This window comes from Pteropus vampyrus, unplaced genomic scaffold (genome assembly GCF_000151845.1).
Source record: "Pteropus vampyrus isolate Shadow unplaced genomic scaffold, Pvam_2.0 Scaffold50, whole genome shotgun sequence".
In the NCBI taxonomy this organism is placed as follows: Eukaryota; Metazoa; Chordata; class Mammalia; order Chiroptera; family Pteropodidae; genus Pteropus; species Pteropus vampyrus.
In genome coordinates, this window is record NW_011888831.1 from 543,180 (window position 1) to 563,125 (window position 19,946).

Here is a 19,946-nt window from a genome sequence, read left to right on the forward strand (position 1 = left end):
CAGTTTTCTTGGGTATCTGCCTAGGAGTAGAATTGCTGGGTCATATGTAACTATTTGTTTTGCGTTTCGAGGAATTGCCAAACTGTTTTCCAAAGTGACTTCATCATTTTATATTTGCACCAGCAATATGTATGTGAAGGTTCCAAGTTCTCTGCATCCTTCCCAGTGCTTGTTATTGTCTATCCTTTTTATTCTGGAAATCTTAATGGATGTGAAGTGGTATCTAGTGGTTTTGGTTTGCATTTGCCTAGTGGCTAATAATGTTAAACATATTTTCATGTGTTTATTAGCTACCATATTATCTTTGGAGAAACACCTCTTCAGATTCTTTGCCCATTATTAAATTGGGTTGTTTGTCTTTTTATTATTGAGTTATTTTGTTATTGAGAAGTCTTTTTTTAATTCTGGATACAAGTCTCTTATCAGATATAAGTCCCTTATCTTAGATACAAGTCTCTTATTTGATATATAATTTGCAAATGTTTTCTCTCATTCTGTGGGTTTTCTCTTTCTTTTTTCTTTCTTTTTCTCCCTTCCCCTCCCCTCCCTTCCCCTCCCTTCCCCTCCCCTCCCCTCCCCTCCCCTCCCCTCTTCTCTCTTCTCTTCTCCTCCCCCCTCCTCTCCTCTCCTCTAACACCTACAGCACCTGGTCTTCCTAGGTGGTCTCCCATCCAAGTACTAACCAGGCCCAACCCTGCTTAGCTTCCAGGATCAGACAAGATCGGGCACGTTCAGGGTGGCATGGCCGTAGACTTCTTTTCACTTTCTTGATGGTATTCTTTGAAGCACAAAAGTTTTTAATTTTAAGGAAGTCCAATTTATCTTTTTGTTGTTGTTGCTGGTGTTTGTGGTGTCCATCTGTAAGAAATTATTGCCTAGTCCATGGTTATGAAAATTTACTCATATGTCTTCTTTTAAGAACTTTATGATTTTAGCTCTTACATTTTTAGGTCTGTGATCCATTTACAGGTTTTTTTGTGTGTGTGTGGTATGAGGTAGAGGTCCAAGTTCATTATTTTGCATGTGGATATCCAGTTGTCTAGCACCATTTGTTGAAAGATATTGAATGATCTTGGTACTCGGCAAAAATTAATTGACTCCAAATTTAGGAGTTTATTTTTGGATTCTCAATTCTAGTCCATTGATCTGTATGTCAGTGTTTATGCCAGTATTACACTGTCTTGATTACTGTAGCTCTATTAGTAAGTTTTGAAATTAGGAAATGTGAGTCTCCTAAATTTGTTACTCATTTACAAGATTGTTTGTCTCTTCTGGATCTCTTGTATTTCTGTATGATTTTTAGGATAAGCTTGTCGGTTTCCTCAAAAAGCCAGCTAGAATTATGGTAGAAGTGCATCGAATCTGTAGATCTTAACAGTATTGTTTTCTGATCCATAAACATGGCGTATCTTTCCATTTACTTAGGCCTTTAATTTCTTTCAACAAAGTTTCGTAGTTTTCGATGTACATGTATACTACTTCTTTGGTTAAATATATTCTTTTGTAAATGAGATTGTTAATTTCCTTTTGGGATTGATTATTCATTGTAATATATAGAAATGCAGTTGTATCCTGTGACTTTGCTGAATTCTTTGATTATTTCTAATAGATTTTTAGTGAATTTCTTAGGGTTTTCAGCATGTCAGATTATGTCATCTGCACATATAGTTTTACTTCTTTCTTTCCAATCCAGATGCCTATTATTTCTTTTTCTTGCCTAATGGCTCTGACTAGAAGAACCTCTAGCATAAAACTAGAAGTGAATAGAAGTGACAAGAGTCAACAACATTGTCTTGTTTTTAGATTGTTTAAAAAATATATATCCATTTGATCCTATTCTTGAGAAACTCAAACTCATGGTAGAGATTAAATTAGTACGTGAAATTGAGGTTGAAATTCATGGATGGGATAGCTTGTGGACTAGAGTAGCTAGGGAAGACTTCCTGAAAAAAAAAATCTTGGAATTTGGCTTGGCTGAGAAGGGAAAGGTGATTTTTAAGCATGATTGAGCACTTGAACATATAAAAAATGGGCAGTAAGTTTAGAGGCATTGTAGAGTTATTATAGGAGAGAGCAGTTGTTGATCATCCAGAGTGGTGCTCGTTCCCCTACCACTGTTCAGTCTACCTGACTTCTCTCAGATCCCTAACCTGCTCGTGGTTAATCCTACACCTTCCACTCACCTGTTAATAACTCCCTAAAATGCAGTGTTTTTCAGAACAGGTGCACTGCCCTCTGCATTAGACTTGCCCAGGAGATCCATTAAATACACAGATTACTTGCTCCTCACCCCAGACCTGTGGTGCTAAATCAGAATCTCTGGAGCCCAATACTAGGTGTCTGCTTCTTAGATGATTCTTACATAGCATGAAGTTTGAGAATCAGTACCCTAAAGCAGGGGTCCCCAACCCCTGGGCCAGGGACTGGTAGCAGTCCATGGCCTGTTAGGGACTGAACCAACCGTACAGTAGGAGGTGAGTGGTGGATGAACAAGCAAAGCTTCATCTGTGTTTGCAGCCACTCCCCAGCACTAGCATTACTGCCTCAGCTCCACCTCAGATCATCAGGCATTAGATTCTCATAGGAGTGCAAACCCTATAGTGAATTGTGCATGCGAGGGATCTAGGTTGTGCACTCCTTTTGAGAATCTAATGCCAGATGACCTGAGGTGGAGCTGAGGAAGTGATGCTAGCTCTGGGAAGCGACTGCAAATACAGATTAACATTAACAGAGAGGTTTTACTGCACAGAGACCATAATAAATCAGTTGCTTGCAGACTCATATCAAAACCCCATCAGTGAGTGGCAAGTGACAATTAAGCTGCATCTGATGGCAGGCTTTATAGTGACATGTGAGTAGATGTATTTCAGTTGTACAGCTGCATCTCATGGCATCTGATTCTGCATTATGATGAGTTGTGTAATTATTTCATTATATATTGCAATGTAATAATAGAAATCAAGTGCACAATAAAGGTAATGCACTTGAATTATCTTGAAACCATCCCCTACATCCCCATGGTCCATGGAAATATTGTCTTCCATGAAACCAGTCCCTGGTGCCAAAAATGTTAGGGACCACTGCCCTAAAGTACCCTGTGTAGTGTTTTTCTACCTCATTCAGGCCCCGTACTCCTACTTAGCAGATGATCTGACGTAATCATTAAAGTCAAGGTCATTAGGCATTTATGGAGCTCCTTCATCTTCCTTCCTCTTTACTTCAACAGAGCAGTATCTCTTCACTTTCTATCTCTTCTCATCCTTCTCTGTCCCTCCTCTCACTGATTACCTATACCTTTGTCCCCATCCCTTCCCACCTCCCAGCAGCTAACTGGATAAAAATCAGACTACTGAAAACAGTTTGAGCACCAAGAGAAAGAGCAGGAGAAGGTCTACAACAGCATTGTTACAGAGCTGTGTTCATTTGCAGGGAACAAGCCAGGACTGCTTGCCTGGTGGCTTCCCCGGAGCAGTACACCATCCTCTACAGATGCCTCTTCTAAATTGCCACCAAACAGGGTGACCAAGCACACAGGTGCATATTTGAAGGGCCCATATTCGAAACCAGATCAGTGCATAAATCATATTTGAACTATGATGCATTTCTGGGCATTCTGAAACCTTGGGTATGTGTATAAGAGAGAAATAGGCACTATTATGTTTTATCACTATGTAAACCAGTGGAAGATACAGTTTATATACTATGGAATACATACATTCATACATACATATACATATATATCATTAAAAAATCAATTCACCGAGCATCATCAGTCTCCTCTCTGACTTCTTCCCTTCCCCAAGCATGAGAAATCTTCCCTATTCTGAAAACCTTTTTGTCTGCCCCTGCCTCCTCTAGCCATCATCTGATTTCCCCCCTTCCTCTTAAAGTTAGCCTTCTCCAGAGAGGGTGCTGCATCCATAGCCTTCACTTCCTCATCACTCCCTGTCCTCCAGCCTTCTGCAGAAGTTTCCAGTGGTACCCTAGATGCTAATGCCAGGCCGTTTTTCTCAGTCCTCTTTGACTGTCTCCTCTTCTGATGTCTGCTTTCCAACATGTAGCACGTGGCCATTCCTCAGAGGCTGGCCTTCACTCTTTTATTCTTTTCTTCTCTCTCTGGACATCCCATTTCCTGTGTCCAACTCTTAACTTGTGAATATCCTCTAAATATTTATTTCTATACCCTTGTTTTCTAACTGCCTGATAGACATTTACTTTCACGTGTTCCCTAACATCTCAAATTCAGTGTCCAAACCCAAACTGCTGTCCCTCAATATGGCATGGCCTTCCCGCACTTAAATTCTTATCACCGACTGAAAACTTAGCCAGCCTCCAAAGCCCAGCTCAGACACCATCTCCCCTGGGAAGCCTGCCTGAGATTTCCAACCTGAATTTAATTCTGTCCCCTGAAACCATGAAACAGTTTTTACCCAATCCAACTCCCTCTTAGTTTATGTAAGGATGATAAGGCCCCAAACAGTGAAATACCTGCTCAGGGACACACAGCTAATGCTAAAGTTCTCCCTAGAAAGGGGCTCCCCAGTGCTCTTTCCACTATACTAAGGATTTTCTCAATGCCTTGAGTACTTCCAGCTGCTCTTCTGGCATATATAATCATATACTGCCATGTGTCTACATTGAGGTTTTGGGCCTGTCTGTAAAGTTAGAAGGACCTTGAGGGACCTTCCATGTTTCTCATATATCGCTCAGCTCCCCATTGTGCCTAATTGAGGAGTCATCACTCAGTCGGTGCTCAATAAATACTTAATGGATGAATGAAGGAAGAGAAAGTTGCCTTATTTTCCCTGATTAGAGCCTGGCCCAGTGCAGGGTTAGACATAGACACTCACTAAGAAAACATTTATTGGTAGGCTAATGATTGGACAACTTTTTTTTTTTTTTTATCAGGCTGAGGTATTTGAACTTTCTTCTGTAAGCTGGTTCCAGGTAGAAGAATGAAATTAGGAAAACACTGTATTAGGAGGGTTAAATCTGGCAGTGGCAGTAGAAGGAAGAAGAGTGGTGAGGCAGGGAGAAGAGAAGGGATTGGTCTAGTGGCAACTTCGGGAATTGAGAGGAAGAGACGAACAGGGACATTTTGAAGGGAGAAAGGATAAGGGGACTGATGTGGAGAAGGAAAGAAGGGGAGTATACAGGCAGGATTTTGGTGTGGAAATGGTGCTGCTCTTGAAAAATGGAGAGGGGATGGCCTCTTTGGAGGATGTTAGGTACCGTAACTACTGTGTCACATACATGGTCTCAGCCTGATTCTCAGAATAACCCTTTCAAGTAGGTGTCATCCTTTCTTATAGGTAAGGAAATGGGCATGAAACTGTTAAATCAATATCAATCCACTGTCTGATCCCAAAGATTGCTTTTTCATCCCTCAGTGCCTCCCAAACATATAGGAAGGGAAACAGATTCAGAGCTAAGATTACAAAATTAAATCTATTTGTGCTTTTGAGGTGATGGTAGGGTATCATTATAACTCTTACAGGCCTGTCACATTTTCTCTCTATTTAGATTAGGAGCATCCAGAAAATCATACTTAGATTAGGAGCATCCAGAACATCAAAAGAACCATAAATTCTTTTCCTGTCTCTGTACATCCCAGAAAGAACTGGGTTAGATGTAGAAAAGTACTTCCCAATAGTCGGTTAAGAGGCCCCAAAATGGATGAGCCCTTCTTTGGGGGAGATTTTTAGGGAACTGTGTTTCTTTCCTCTAAGTTTGGACTTGCAGATAGACAAAATACCGTCTTCCAGGTTCCTTGCAGCTCTCAGTTTCAGACAAACCTCTTATTAGTCCTCCACACTGCAGGGACAATATCTCCCTTTCTTGTGGGAGATTTTTTTAGAACTGTTCAAGACTTTTTTTTTTTTAAGTAACTTCAGCTGGAGCTAAATAATTTAACACAGGACCACGAGATTCTTGGTCTGGTCAATGCAAGCTCCTTCAGAGCTCGTAGAACTCTCTTCAACTTGTATCACGTATTCCCCTGGAGCAGGTTTGGGATGTCCTTTCAGGCTTTTGTGTGCTAGGCTCTGGGCCAGGTACTGGACACACTGGTGAGCAAAGAGGACTCAGTCCCTTTCTTCCAGGAATTTACAGACAAGTAAATACACAATTACTGCATGATAATACGTGCTCTGACAGGAAGTACATTTCCAGTTCTCCAGTTCCTCTCTCTGAGAAAATGTACAGAGACAGTGTACAGTGAGGATGTTCTTTTAAAAAGCCTGAGGCTGGTGTCTCCTTGGTCTCCAGTATGCCCAAGATATGTTCTATGTGCCTACTTCAGTGGATTAAGGGTGAACAATTTTTTTTTAAGAAACTCTATACTGGTTTTCAAAATCAAGGAGAAAGGACTTTTAGATTCCATAGTTTTGGAATTATCAGCAGAGAGGCCCAAGCATTGCCCGGAGAGTTTGTTTCCTGATATCTTCACTTTGTGCCTCCCCTCTCAGTCCTGCAGGTGGCGGGATGGGGCCTATTGATCTGTATTTGCACAGAAGTGTGGACAGCACCGGGGCGGGCTTACTCTGTGCTTGCAGCTCCAACTCCCCAGCTTCTCTCTCAAAAAAGAAGTCTTGCCAGCAGGGTGTGGGCGGCCTCCCTGCAGCTGTGCTGCTCAGCCAGGCTGCCTGCTCTCGGCCCAGCAGGCGATGAACCTCTTTAGAGGCTTTGTCTGAGCCCTTCGGGCCCTCTCCTCCTAGTACTGCCTGTCTCAGAAAAGTAGGAACTGAAAGTTCTCCCTTCTCACATGCCACTCCTAGTGGCCTTCTCACTGTCTCCTCTCCTTCCCCACCTGAGGGTCCTTTCTACCTCCTCAAATGCCACAAACACTGGCTCAGAAGCCCTCTGTCTCAGCACTGGGAAGGAGGAAAAAGACAAAAGGATAGTAGTTTTCAAATTCCAACTTCCTGCTAGCTTTCCTCAGCTCTGCTTTTAAAAAGTAATAATTATTGTAAGTAGCTTTTATTGCACACACATTCTGGGCCAGGCACCATTGTCTTAAGCATTTATGGGTCATTTAAACTTGACACCAATCCCAGGAATGGGTACTGAAGCTCCCCGCTTTGTAGACAGGCTACAGATTTTCAGAGTTTGTCATTGAGTTGAAAATCAGGAACATGTCTTTGAAAAGCCAGCTGGCTCTGGCTTCTGTTTCCTCTTATCTCCTCTGTCTTTTCCCATTGAACATGAACTCTGAACCAATCCAGGAAAAGGGTAGCTGGTCATCAGAGTTCCCCCTGCAGGCCCCTCATAATGTACTAGTCTTCACTCTCCTCTCCCGATTAAATAGTGCCCCCCCCACCCCAGCTACATAAGCTTTTTCTGAAGTCCTGACACCTTATTCTTTCTCTTTTCCTTCCCTCCTCCTAGGACCCTGCTGGAATCTTTGAGCTGGTAGAGGTGGTCGGCAATGGAACCTATGGACAGGTATATAAGGTAAGACTAATGGTGCAGAAGTGTGACTGTCTTCTCTGGGTCACTCTCAGGGGGGGTGGAAGAAGTGGGCCCCAGGTCAGGAGATTTGAGGGGCTATGAGAGATTGCAGAGGCTGGAGCCCTGGGAAAGGGAGAAAGAGGAGAGAAGAATAAAAGTAATGAGAGAAGGAAGCAGCAAGAAGTGGGATGTTTTTGCTGGACTGAGTTTAGAACTAGTCCTGGGTGTAACAAAGAACAGACCTGGAGATGAGTGGAGTTTGAGAAAGGGACACATGAAGGCAATTGGAAGGGTATGGAGACATATGTGTCTGAGATCACCTGGAAGTTCAGAGCAGAGCTCAGGCCAAAGGTGAAGGTTTGGCTTCTCCCAAGACCACAGAGACACCCAGGACTTGCAGTGGGTGGGATCTAATGAGTGACCTTCTGCATAGGGGAAATGACTTTCTTGAGCTCCCACAGCTGGCCTGTAGCACAGCTGGAGCCAGAGCTCAGCCCTTCTGCTTTTGAGGCTGCCTCTCCCCCACAAAAGTGGCATTTCCTCAGCCACCGATTGTAGCTTTTAGCCTGGCCAGCCCAGCCCTCTCACATGGCCTGACCACTGGTCATACTTGAATGGGGGGAGGTAGCTGCAGCAGACAGATGTTCAAGGTGGATGCTGCCCCAGAGCTGGAGACCCCCAGAGCACATGTGGCTTCTTTGTCTCCAGACATGATGCTGGGTCTTTTCAAAAGTCTCCTGTGCATCTCAGGGCCCTGTTTCCTGGGTCACTGAGACCACCTGCCTTAACTCTTACTCTTCCTCCATGTAAGCTTTGGGAAAAGGGCGTTCCCCTCCCCCCATTTTCCCATCTCTTGCCTAGTTGTTGCCGTGGAAATCATAGCTCTGTGTTCTACTGCCTCTTGGGGCTTGGGGTCTTGAATGACTGCTGAGGATAAAAATAATCCATGGTCTGGCAATGGATTATTAGACCCATGTTCATCCTCATGAGGGGCTGCCTTCCCTCATCCTGCTCTTCCCCAGGAAGCCATGGACTTTTCCTGTCCAAGCCTAAGATGGCTCCTGCTAGGAATTTCAGGAGGGAGGAGGGAGCAGAATGTCAGAGACATCCTTTAGAAGAAGTTTCTTCCCCATTAACACTGGTGATGGGGCCATCGACACATGTCATTAGACCCTTCTGCGTTCCCCTCATTTCTCTAAAAATCTCAGTTCTGTCTTTATTCTTGTCAACAATAATAAAAAGCCTAGGGGTAGGGGATGATGGAGGATCTTAGGAAAGGCCTCCTGTTCAGAGGAGGCTGGTCGAGAAAGAAGCTTGTTTTGCATAGAAGATGCAGAGAGAGGTGAAGGTCCTCTCTCCTCAGCCTCCTCCCCCAGCTCCCTTCAGCTCTCTCTGAGGATGGAGAAGGTATATTTCATTCCCGCTCTATCTTTCAAACTGTAGGAAGTCCGAGCCAGGGAGGCTGGAACAGAATATAAGTGTCTCTCACTCATCTCCCTTGAGTGTTTTAGGGGAGGAGACCCTTCATCTTTATCAAGTGTAGAACTTGGAAATCCAGGCTTGGTAGTTTTTCTGTAGCCCTATGATTGTCTGCCTCTATGACCAACCCATAAATTGAGGTGTCTAGCCACCATGAGAGGCACTGTCTAAGGCAGAAAATAGCCAAAAGGTGTGGCCTCTCTCAGAGTTAAGCCCTTCTCGAGCATGGACCCAGATCTCTCCATGCCCATCTCTCTGTCCACAGGGTCGTCATGTCAAGACTGGGCAGCTGGCTGCCATCAAGGTCATGGATGTCACAGAGGTAGGGAGCTGCCTGGGGCAAAGGGGAGGGTCAGAACATTGAGAAGAGGACTCACCTCACATTCACCTAGGACGAAGAAGAAGAGATCAAACAGGAGATCAACATGTTGAAAAAATACTCTCACCACCGCAACATTGCCACCTACTATGGGGCCTTCATCAAAAAGAGCCCCCCTGGAAATGATGACCAGCTCTGGGTAAGTGCCCTATGGCCTGTCCCCCTGCCCCTCTTTGCCCTTTCTTGTCTCCAAAGCTGCTTGGTTGGAACTCGGCATCAGTGCTCATAGTCTCCTCCTGCCAGCCCTCCCTTCAGTCTACACAGCCTCTCCTGTGTCCAGATTGAGGAACCTCCTGACCCACACAGAGCCCCCGACACTTTGTAGCTTCTTGTTCTCTAATGTTTTAGTGGCAGAGGTTTTGGGGTTTGCTCCCACTTTGGCCCTGACCAGTACCTTACCTTGTGTCCATCAGGTACTTCATAAGTAGCGAACAGTGTAATCCTAGCAAGGACTGGAAGAGACCACAGGGAGGTTAGTCCATCAGTTCTCCTGTCTTGGCACAGCTCCTGGGAAAGCAACAGACCAAAATATTTGTGGGAGATGATGGGACTTGGACTCCTCCTGGCAGTACACAAGCCCTCTGGATGATTGTTCTAACCAGAGCTTGCTGAAGCTCTTTTGGACTTCCCCAAATTCCCTCCTGGTCCAGAACATTCCTAAGTCATTTGCCCTCCTTACCTGGGCATTGGTACCAGCTCATTCCTCAGTCTCCCTGAGTTCTCAGCCAGTGTGGAGGAGAGAGCAGCAGGGAACGTGGCAGTGGCTGGGGACAGGCGTGTTGGAACTCATGCCAGATCTCCCCTCCCAGATGAGTACTTATTGAGCACCTTCTTTGTACCCTGCACAGATAAGCATAAGTCAGGTCCCTGCCTCTTAAGCACTTAATCTTTTTGAAGACACAGTCTCTCTTTCCACTCTCTCCCCCCACCCTCTCTTCTTTCTCTTTCTCTCTTTCTTGTACACTTAAAGAAAGGTGAGTTATGTGTCAGGTAGGTTTACCTGCCAACTGTGTGTAGTGTGAGATCCTTGAGGACTAGAAGCCAAGTGCCAGTCACTAGGCGCCCCCTTCTGGGTCTGTTGTGCATTGTCCTCCCACTGCGCTCTGCCGCTGGGGCCCTGATGGGGAGCATATGCAAATAACCTGTATTGCATATGCGGATATCCATATTTCATCTAGCCTTTCTCTGTTTTGGGTGTGGCTTTTTGGAAATGTACAGTGAAAACATTTGGACAGGCATGCTGATCCCCAGGGGGTGTTCCCATTTAGCACTTGCCTCTCTGGGTCTCAGTGGTTCTCTAGAGATGCCACAGGGCTCTTCTCATCTCCCTACCTTGGCCCTGCCTCTTTTGCAGAGTTTCTCCAAAGTGCTACCAGGTTCCCTCTGCAGCTCTCTGGTAGACCCCATGGACTGTTTTGTCTCTAGCAGACCTGGAGAATTGCTGATTCTAGCCCTTTTCTTGCCTCTGGGTCACAGGTTAGCAGACTTCTTCTGTGCAGGTCCAGATAGTAAATATTTGGGACTTTGTGGGCATCCTGTCTGTCACAACTACTCAGCTCAGCCATTGTAATGTGAAAGCAGCCACAGATACATAAATGAACGGACATCACTGTATTCCCCAAAACCTTTATTTAGGATACTAAAATTGAATTTCATATGGTTCTTCTTTTGATTTTTTCCAGCCACTTAAAAATGTAAAAACCATGCTTAGTTCACTGGCCATAGTTTGCTGATTTTGCTCCAGAGCAGTAGTTCTTAACTATCACGGAGTTTGGGGCTTCAGTGATGATCTGATGGAAGCATTGGACCCTTCCCCGAGGAAAATGCACATACCCACATCATTTTGTCTAGTTTTAGGAATTCCTTGGGCTCCTACTCTGGACCCAGACTTACCTTCCCTGTCTTTTCCAATTATATTCCCTTCCCCTTTTTCTCCTAATCTTAGGAAATTCTGTGGCCTTTGTGAGGGGGCATGTGGCCCTTGCCCTCCAGCTCATACCAGTTTTGGCCCCAAGCCCTCTGGTTCTCCTCCAGGGGGCCGGCAGGGGAAGGAGGCCTTGCCTGACTGATGCTTTTCCTTCTGGTGCTCCCTGGGACCATAGCTGGTGATGGAGTTCTGTGGTGCTGGTTCCGTGACAGACCTGGTAAAGAACACAAAAGGGAACACCCTGAAGGAGGACTGTATCGCCTACATCTGCAGGGAGATTCTCCGGGTGAGCGCCAGGCCACTCCCCTTGCCTCCTGCTCCTGGGCATGGACCCTCCCTGCACTGAGGAGGAGATGAAACTGTGTTCCTTCTAAGGAGCAGATGGCCTTATGGGGGTAGAGGGTAGAGACAGAGACCCAACCTTGGGAATTCTTAAACTTGGAGACAAGCACCTCTGTTTCCAAGCTCTTCCACTTCTCCTTGCAACCCTCAGCTGCTGGGAATTCCTGGGAGCCACCACTCTAAGGAAGCTCCCCAGGAAAGCTCAGCCTGTACTTGGGCACATGGTGGAGATGGGCTGCTCCTTCAGCCCAGCCTCATCCAGACTAATGGCTTCCCCTCCCCTTATCTCAGCTCCCCTTTTCCCACCCTCTCCAACACCAGGGGTAATTTGCCCCTCTCTCCTGCCCCAGGGTCTGGCCCATCTCCACGCCCACAAGGTGATCCACAGAGACATCAAGGGGCAGAACGTGCTGCTGACAGAGAATGCTGAGGTCAAACTAGGTGCGCAGATTCCTCCCAGGCAGATGGGGCCCTCTAACCTCCAGGACAGAATGAGAGGCTCCTTTTTTCCCCTGGTGGCTTAAGTCTCACTACCTGGAGGCTTGATCATTTCTCTCGTTCCTTCCCTGGGATGTCCTGCCTCTTGCTGAAAATCACTCAAGAATTTTTTGCCTTGCTACCTGTTAATGTCTCAGGTGCTGTGCAGGTCCATCTGGGGAGATGAGAGTTTTTGACCTGGAGTGTTGTCCCTTGGTCCTTTCTCCTTGGTTTTTCCCTAAGACATAGACTGGGTCAGGTTTTCAGGATGTTGATGGGGTGGAATAGGTGCCGAGGAGTGTCTGGGTAGGGGAAGGACCTTAGCTGGGGACGTGCGTATGCTGAGTCTGAAATGAGGGGAGCAGACGTGATGCCCTGTTATGACCCCTCCCACTATCTCCCCAGTGGATTTTGGGGTGAGTGCTCAGCTGGACCGCACCGTGGGCAGGCGGAACACTTTCATTGGGACCCCCTACTGGATGGCCCCAGAAGTCATCGCCTGTGATGAGAACCCTGATGCCACCTATGATTACAGGGTATGGAGTAGAAAGTGTGGAACATGGAGGCAGCCAAGGGCAGGAAGTGAGATGGGGCTGATGGGTAGACTGAAAATATTGAGGGCTTGAGCAGTTTGGGGGACAAATGACAGTCTAATGATATGTTAGCTCTGAGGGGTTGGGGAACATTTTGTGGCAAGTGTGGACGGGAATATTGGGTGAGTTGGAGGACAGTGTGGGGTTAGAGGAGAGGGGCCTCAGGAAGGGGTGTGGAAGTGGATCAAGAAGTGGTCCTGAAGAGGCTAGGGATGGTAGGTAAAGAGAGTTATTGGGAACATTCACCTGTCCTTCTTCTTTCTCCTCCATAGAGTGACATTTGGTCTCTAGGAATCACAGCCATCGAGATGGCAGAGGGAGCCCCCCGTAAGTGCAGAGCGTGAGAGAAAAGGGAGGACCCAAAAAGCGGCTGTAGGGAGGAGGCGGGTCACGGGAGGTCACGGTGAGGGCTTCTTCAGGCTCAGCATAGCAAAGGTACTGATGATATCTCTCATGTGTCCCAGCTCTATGTGATATGCACCCAATGCGAGCCCTCTTCCTTATTCCTCGAAACCCACCACCCAGGCTCAAGTCCAAGAAATGGTATGTCTCTGGGGGTTTGGTATCTAGAAAGGTCTCTGGACAATGCCACCCTGCCTTAGTCTGTGTTTAGGCTTGGGCCTGCACCATAGAAGAGATGTTGGGAGGGGGCCGCACTGCAGCCAGAGCATTGGGAGTTGCTGGTGTTGGGATATGGAGAAAGCAGGAGGGAAGTCAAGTTGGCTTTTGGGTGAATGATCTCCCATCTTCTTCCTGTGACCTGCCCCCTTCCAAGGGGGCCCCCTAGTGAGCCACTGTTATCTCCAGGTCTAAGAAGTTTATTGACTTCATTGACACGTGTCTCATCAAGACCTACCTGAGCCGCCCACCAACGGAGCAACTGCTGAAGTTTCCCTTCATCCGAGACCAGCCCACAGAGCGGCAGGTCCGCATCCAGCTCAAAGACCACATTGACCGATCCCGGAAGAAGCGAGGCGAGAAAGGTAAGTGGGTGAGGAAGGAAGTGATGAGTCTCAGGACACACTTCAGCCCCTGCTTCACTTCAGCCCCTGCTTCTCTTCAGCCCTTGCTCTTCCTGGTTTCACTTCATGCTCCCCTTCTAGGCCCCAGCTCTCCCTGTCCAAAGAGATCTTTCCCAAACTTCCAACCCCAGAGGGGTTTTTCTCTTTACCACTGATCCAAGTCAGTTTCCCAAATAAGTATGGTTCTTTTACATCCTGCCAAAAGCTTTCTGTTGAGTACATGCATGTGTAAGTGTATATACTCATCCAACCACATCCCAACCACTATGGGATCTAATCCCTGCCTCTGTCCGGGCCCAAACCTGAGACCCCATTGCTCCAAGGAGGTGGGTGGGGACCTATGTGTGTGGCCATCCAGACAGACCTTATTGGTTATCCCCATCTAAGGTTTCCCTAGCCCAGGGTGGGGTCTGGGGCACTGTGTGAAGAAACAGCAGTGATCTCCCCCCTACAGAGGAGACAGAATATGAGTATAGCGGCAGCGAAGAAGAAGATGATAGTCATGGAGAGGAAGGAGAGCCAAGGTAGGCTTGGAAGGTGGAGGTTGGGGGCCATCACTTTCTATCTGAGGGGACATCATTGGTCCTTGGCTTGGGGACTCTTAATCTGGGGGTGGTAGACACAGAGTTAGAGACCTTAAAACAATCTCTGAGTGCTGAGAAGAAATGGAACAAATGAAATGAGCAAGAGGTGGGGAGAGAGTGATTCAGGGCTGCAGGCTAGGATATTATAAGACAGGGCCCAAGACTGGGCAGTTCTCCTGGTCCTCAGAAGTGACCTGAGGCAGACTGGTCTAGGTAAATCACCTACTCAGTTGGCTCCCCAGGCATGAGAATAGGAGATGGCCTAACTCTCTGGGGTCAGGTTCTGACCCCAACCTCCAACTATGCCACCCTGACCCAGCTCCATTATGAATGTACCCGGTGAGTCCACGCTACGCCGAGAATTTCTGCGGCTCCAGCAGGAGAATAAGAGCAACTCGGAGGCTTTAAAGCAACAGCAGCAGCAGCTGCAGCAGCAACAGCAACGAGACCCTGAAGCGCACATCAAACACCTCCTGCACCAGCGGCAGCGCCGCATTGAGGAGCAGAAGGAGGAGCGGCGGCGTGTTGAGGAGGTGGGGCTGTCCTGGAAGGGCCTGGTCCAGGCCTGGCTCAGCAACCTGTCCTGGTCCCATCCCTGGTTCCCTTTGGGGAGCAGGGAGAAGAGGGAGCAAGCAGGGGCTTTCTTACCCCATTCACCAGACTTGTGTGGAAAGGCTCTGTCCTCTCTTAGAGGCTCAGCCCCCAGGCAGACTGTCCCCCTCCCCAGCCCTGTGTGGATGGTTGTGCTGTCAGCATCCATTCAATGCAGAGCTATTTCTGAAAAGCCATACCGATTCCCCAGGGACAAGACTGTCCCTGTCCTTGTTTCTACATAAACCTCCACTCTGGGTTTATCTAGCCCCATTTACCTGAAATCTCAGGGACCTAGGGGTCTGTGTACAAACATTTCAGGCCCCTATGTATCAAACTGTCACGCAGCTGTCTGGTCTGAACATGAAGATCCTTCTAAAGACCCTCTTTTTAATTGTTTTGGCTTAAATTTGTCATTTGGACTAATTGGAGGTGGGAGAAATTCATTTTAATAGAGATCTTTTTATTTCTTTTTTTTTAGGTCGGGGTGTAGACCCTTGGTCAGAAAGATTGTGAAAGTAAAATGCAACCTGAGCTATTGATGTTTGCCAAGGAACTGGCAAAGTCTCCTCTTGATTGCTCTTCTGTGCATAGGCACCTGCTGCCCTCTTGTGGCCAAAGGCTATTATTAAAGCTCACTCTATTTGGATTTACAGGCTGAGGTTGATTTCAGAGGCGTGAGAGTATATGTTAGGGTTGTTGTTGTTGACTATGGTTGGTTTGTTTGGTCAAGGAGTGGATAGTATAAGATATTATTCAATGTGGCTCACTCCAAGGGCAGCAGTCAGCTTCTCAGCCTCTTTGGTCCCAAGCCCACAGCTACCTTAGATAAGCAATTTTTCACAAGCCAGGACCCTGTATAGCTTCCGTGTAGGGTAGGTAGGTTTGTCCAAGCAAGTTGAAGTTATTCTCTTACCATCGTCCCTCGTGAAAAGGAGGCTTGTCCTAACTATCTAGCAGGATTTCCCTTTCCAAGAGATGCCTGAAAGTGGGCTGGGGTCCCCCTTTCCAGGGCTGTGCTGTCTGAGTGCCCGGAGCAGTCCTTAAGACCATACCTCTCTACCTACAGCAACAGCGGCGAGAGCGAGAACAACGGAAGCTGCAGGAGAAGGAGCAGCAGCGGAGGCTGGAGGACATGCAAGCCCTGCGGCGGGAGGAGGAGAGGCGGCAGGCGGAGCGGGAGCAGGTACAGCGCCCCCAGTGCACACCGGCACACACCCCTTCCTTCCCTGGCCTCCCCGCCTGCTCCTGCTGCCTGCATCCCCTGCTCCCCAATACCCTTTCCCCTTTCTTTTCCTACCCCCAGATTCCTCCTATCTTTTCCAGCTTCACTCTTTCTCTCTGTTTTCTCCTACCCTTCAACCCCCAACCCTGGCTCCCTGCCCTCCTCCTGTCTCTGTGCCTTCATTCCCCATCTCTTTGCCCACCCCTTACTTTTCTCCCCTCCACTTTCCCTCATGGGTCCTGCACCCTGGCTTCCGCCTCATTCCCTGCCCTCTGCGGGGCTCATCCCATCTCCGACCTCTCTATTGCTCTTCCCTGCTCTCCTCCTCATCCTCACCCCACTGATCCCTTCCTCCTCCTCCAACTCCTTTGCCGCCGCCTGCTGCCCTTTCTCCGCCTCTTCCTCTTTCCCTGCCCTTTGCCCCCCACCCAACCCCCACCCCCCAGGAATATATTCGTCACAGGCTAGAGGAGGAGCAGCGACAGCTCGAGATCCTTCAGCAACAGCTGCTCCAGGAACAGGCCCTACTACTGGTAACGGGGTCCCCCAGCTTCCTTTGGGAAGATGCATATTCAGAGCTTCTCTACTGGAATGGGATGGGAGCACTTCAGGGGAAGGGACTCACCCAAGCATCAAGGGAAGACATCTCTTCTCTAGGCAGTTGGAGGAAAGAAAGGGCATGCCGACTCTAACTTCCAGGGCCACACCCTGCTGAGCCCTCTCTCCCTACCCTTGGGCCCAGGAATACAAGCGGAAGCAGCTGGAGGAGCAGAGGCAGTCAGAGCGTCTGCAGAGGCAGCTGCAGCAGGAGCACGCCTACCTCAAATCCCTGCAGCAGCAGCAGCAGCAGCAGCAGCAACAGCAGCTTCAGAAACAGCAGCAACAGCAACAAATCCTTCCTGGGGACAGAAAGCCCCTGTACCATTATGGTCGGGGCATTAACCCTGCCGACAAACCAGCCTGGGCCCGAGAGGTACTGCCTCCTTTGCCACTGAAGACACCATTCTTCCAGTCCCACTTGCCTGAGGCCTGAGAGCTGCAAGAAGTGGTCATGCCACACTGGCGGGCACTGAGAAGGGGAAAGGGGCTTGCAGCACAGGCCTGAGAGCTAGTGTGAGGCAGGTGGGGACCTAAATTTTGAAAACAGGGAAGCGAAAGCTAGCCAGCTTGACATCGTTTCGCATTACAGGTAGAAGAAAGAACAAGGATGAACAAGCAGCAGAACTCTCCCTTGGCCAAGACCAAGCCAAGCAGCACAGGGCCTGAGCCCCCCATTCCCCAGGCCTCCTCCGGGCCCCCGGGACCACTTTCCCAAACTCCTCCTATGCAGAGGCCGGTGGAGCCCCAGGAGGGACCACACAAGGTGAGTCTCTCCCTATTCCTGCTGTTAACACACAGATATCGGGAGGCTTACTCAGTGCAGGTACACACGTGTGCACGTACACATTCGTATACACATACCCTTAGCCAGGGATCATAGACCTCAGGATACTTGGGTAGAGACGTCACTTGCTTGCTGCTATATGTCTGTTCATACATCTTACCTGTTCTTAGGCTCTAGGAGCCCTCTTCATTTGATGGATAATTGGAAGCCAGAAGGTTTACTTGCCCCTTCCTCCCAGCCCAGGCCCCAGCTCACTGGTGGGGATGTGCACAGAGCAGGCAGCCCACCCTCCCTGGTCTCTCCCCACAGAGCCTGGTGGCACACCGGGTCCCACTGAAGCCATATGCAGCGCCTGTACCCCGATCCCAGTCCCTGCAGGACCAGCCCACCCGAAACCTGGCTGCCTTCCCAGCCTCCCACGACCCCGACCCTGCTGTTCCCACACCCACTGCCACACCCAGTGCCCGAGGAGCTGTCATCCGCCAGAATTCAGATCCGACCTCCGAAGGGCCTGGCCCCAGCCCGAATCCCCCAGCCTGGGTCCGGCAGGATAATGAGGCCCCACCAAAGGTAAGGACAGCCCTGCATGACTGGGGAAGAGCAGAGAAACACAGTTGATCCTTGAACAACTCACAGATTAGGGGTGCTCCCCACACACAGTCAAAAATCTTCATATGACTCTTCGATTCCCCCAAAACAATTACTGATAGTCTTCTGTTGACCAGAAGCCTTACCAGTAACATAAACAAGTTGATTAATATATGTTTTATGTTACACGTATTTTATGTATTATATTTTTGCAATATAGAAAGCTGGAGAAAAAAACGTTACCAAGAAAATTATAAGAATGAGAAAATACATTTACAGTACTGTGTGTTTCTTAGAAAAAATCTTTATATATGTGGACCTATACAATTCAAACCCATGTTGTTCAAGGGTCAACTGTAGTAAGAGAGGAAGTTGAGGGAGCAGCAAGGTGGAGATGGGTTCAGGGTTGGGAGGGAAGAGAAGGGCAAGGCATCCGCCATGGCCCCTGTCCTCGTGGCACATGAATGTGTCACAGTGATCCCAGTGGTGAGTAGGTATGGAAGAATGTCCAGGGTGTTTGGGAAGCACTGGGGGCAGACTTTCTGGGTTAGAATCCCAGCTCTGCCATTTTTCAGCACCATAACTAAACAAATTCATTAGCTTCCCTGATCTCAGTTTACTTCTCCATTAAAGCCAAAAGAATACCTTTCAGAGTCTCAGATGAAATGTTTGTGGAAGGCCTGGCACAGTGCTCGTACCAGCCACACTGACTCCTCTTTCCTCTCTCCTTAGGTGCCTCAGAGAACCTCATCTATTGCTACTGCCCTTAACACCAGTGGGGCCGGAGGGTCCCGGCCAGCCCAAGCTGTTCGTGCCAGGTAACACATGGATGGAGTTGGTCAGCAGCCTAGGGAGTGGGGTGGGAGGCAGAGGGGAGTTTACCAGGTTACCCGCTTAGGGGTGGGTAAACCCCTACCCAGTCACCTCAGCCCCCTCCCTGCCCCTGCCCCCGGCACCCCTGTGCTCCCTCCACAGACCTCGCAGCAACTCCGCCTGGCAAATCTATCTGCAAAGGCGGGCAGAGCGGGGGACCCCCAAGCCTCCAGGGCCCCCTGCTCAGCCCCCTGGCCCGCCCAACGCCTGTAGGTAATGGAGTTGTCCCCCCACTCACTCCCACCCTCAACTCTGCCACCTGACTCCTCTGGTGATGGTTCCCTCTGCGGTGCAGCTCAGCCCCCCAGGAAGGGAAGCACTGTGTCTCTCTGACCTTGCTTCTGCTCTCCTACAGTAACCCTGACCTCAGGAGGAGCGACCCTGGCTGGGAGCGCTCAGACAGTGTCCTCCCCGGTTCTCATGGACATCTCCCCCAGGCTGGCTCACTGGAACGGAACCGTGTGGGAGGTATGTGAACTGGGCCTGGCAACCTGCTCTCGGGCCTGGATAGTCTCTGTCAAGGTGGGCCCTGTCTTTGGCAGCATGAGACCAAGACACCCTTGGAGGCAGGGTGGGGACTAGGCTGGATGTGGAGCATGTCATGGAGCGCTGGGGCTCAGGCCTGAGGGGTCAGCTTAAGGCCATCCCCATCCAGGCGTCAGCGACCTCCCTTCTCCTACCTTGCCATATCCAGCTCCCTCCAAACTGGACAGCTCCCCAGTGCTCTCCCCCGGGAACAAAGCCAAGCCTGATGACCACCGCTCACGGCCAGGCCGGCCTGCTGTAAGTCATTGAGTGGCAGCTGTGGCCCTGCCTTCTGCTGGTCTGGGGCTTTGGGGCCAGCTGTGGAGTCTTTCCATCCTGGGTGCCGGGGCGGGATCTTCATTAATCTGCGTGAGAGGATGGGCTGTGGGATAACAAATGTACTTTTCAGTTACTAACCTTTCTTAACCTCTCTCCTGCCGATTCCTGGCTGCCCTTCTTCCCCTGTGGCCCCTCACAGAGCTATAAGCGAGCCATTGGTGAGGTTAGT

General features: G+C 48.8%; 1 protein-coding gene and 1 pseudogene across 15 annotated transcripts in view; one reads left to right on the forward strand and one right to left on the reverse strand.

Moving 5' to 3' along the window:
* Nucleotides 1–19,946, forward strand: part of MINK1 (misshapen like kinase 1) — a 50,198-nt gene that overhangs the window by 25,535 nt on the left and 4,717 nt on the right. For 4 of the 15 annotated variants that reach the window (XR_002780225.1, XM_011359702.2, XM_011359703.2 and 1 more), the window contains exons 2-21: nucleotides 7,387–7,452; nucleotides 9,194–9,250; nucleotides 9,321–9,446; nucleotides 11,410–11,520; nucleotides 11,927–12,017; nucleotides 12,459–12,589; nucleotides 12,919–12,973; nucleotides 13,111–13,189; nucleotides 13,454–13,629; nucleotides 14,123–14,192; nucleotides 14,572–14,785; nucleotides 15,913–16,029; nucleotides 16,811–17,041; nucleotides 17,258–17,431; nucleotides 17,762–18,022; nucleotides 18,773–18,858; nucleotides 19,016–19,126; nucleotides 19,269–19,381; nucleotides 19,569–19,696; nucleotides 19,917–19,940. Coding sequence is in view for 14 of the 15 variants with exons in the window: in XM_011359702.2 (XP_011358004.1) it covers nucleotides 7,387–7,452; nucleotides 9,194–9,250; nucleotides 9,321–9,446; nucleotides 11,410–11,520; nucleotides 11,927–12,017; nucleotides 12,459–12,589; nucleotides 12,919–12,973; nucleotides 13,111–13,189; nucleotides 13,454–13,629; nucleotides 14,123–14,192; nucleotides 14,572–14,785; nucleotides 15,913–16,029; nucleotides 16,811–17,041; nucleotides 17,258–17,431; nucleotides 17,762–18,022; nucleotides 18,773–18,858; nucleotides 19,016–19,126; nucleotides 19,269–19,381; nucleotides 19,569–19,696; nucleotides 19,917–19,940 (2,421 nt within the window). In the remaining variant the exon portion in view is untranslated. The remainder of the gene's footprint in view (nucleotides 1–7,386; nucleotides 7,453–9,193; nucleotides 9,251–9,320; nucleotides 9,447–11,409; nucleotides 11,521–11,926; nucleotides 12,018–12,458; nucleotides 12,590–12,918; nucleotides 12,974–13,110; nucleotides 13,190–13,453; nucleotides 13,630–14,122; nucleotides 14,193–14,571; nucleotides 14,786–15,912; nucleotides 16,030–16,810; nucleotides 17,042–17,257; nucleotides 17,432–17,761; nucleotides 18,023–18,772; nucleotides 18,859–19,015; nucleotides 19,127–19,268; nucleotides 19,382–19,568; nucleotides 19,697–19,916; nucleotides 19,941–19,946) is intronic. The other 11 variants (XM_011359705.2, XM_011359709.2, XM_023530405.1 and 8 more) reach the window with 8 other exon arrangements.
* Nucleotides 635–753, reverse strand: LOC111739537 (annotated as a pseudogene).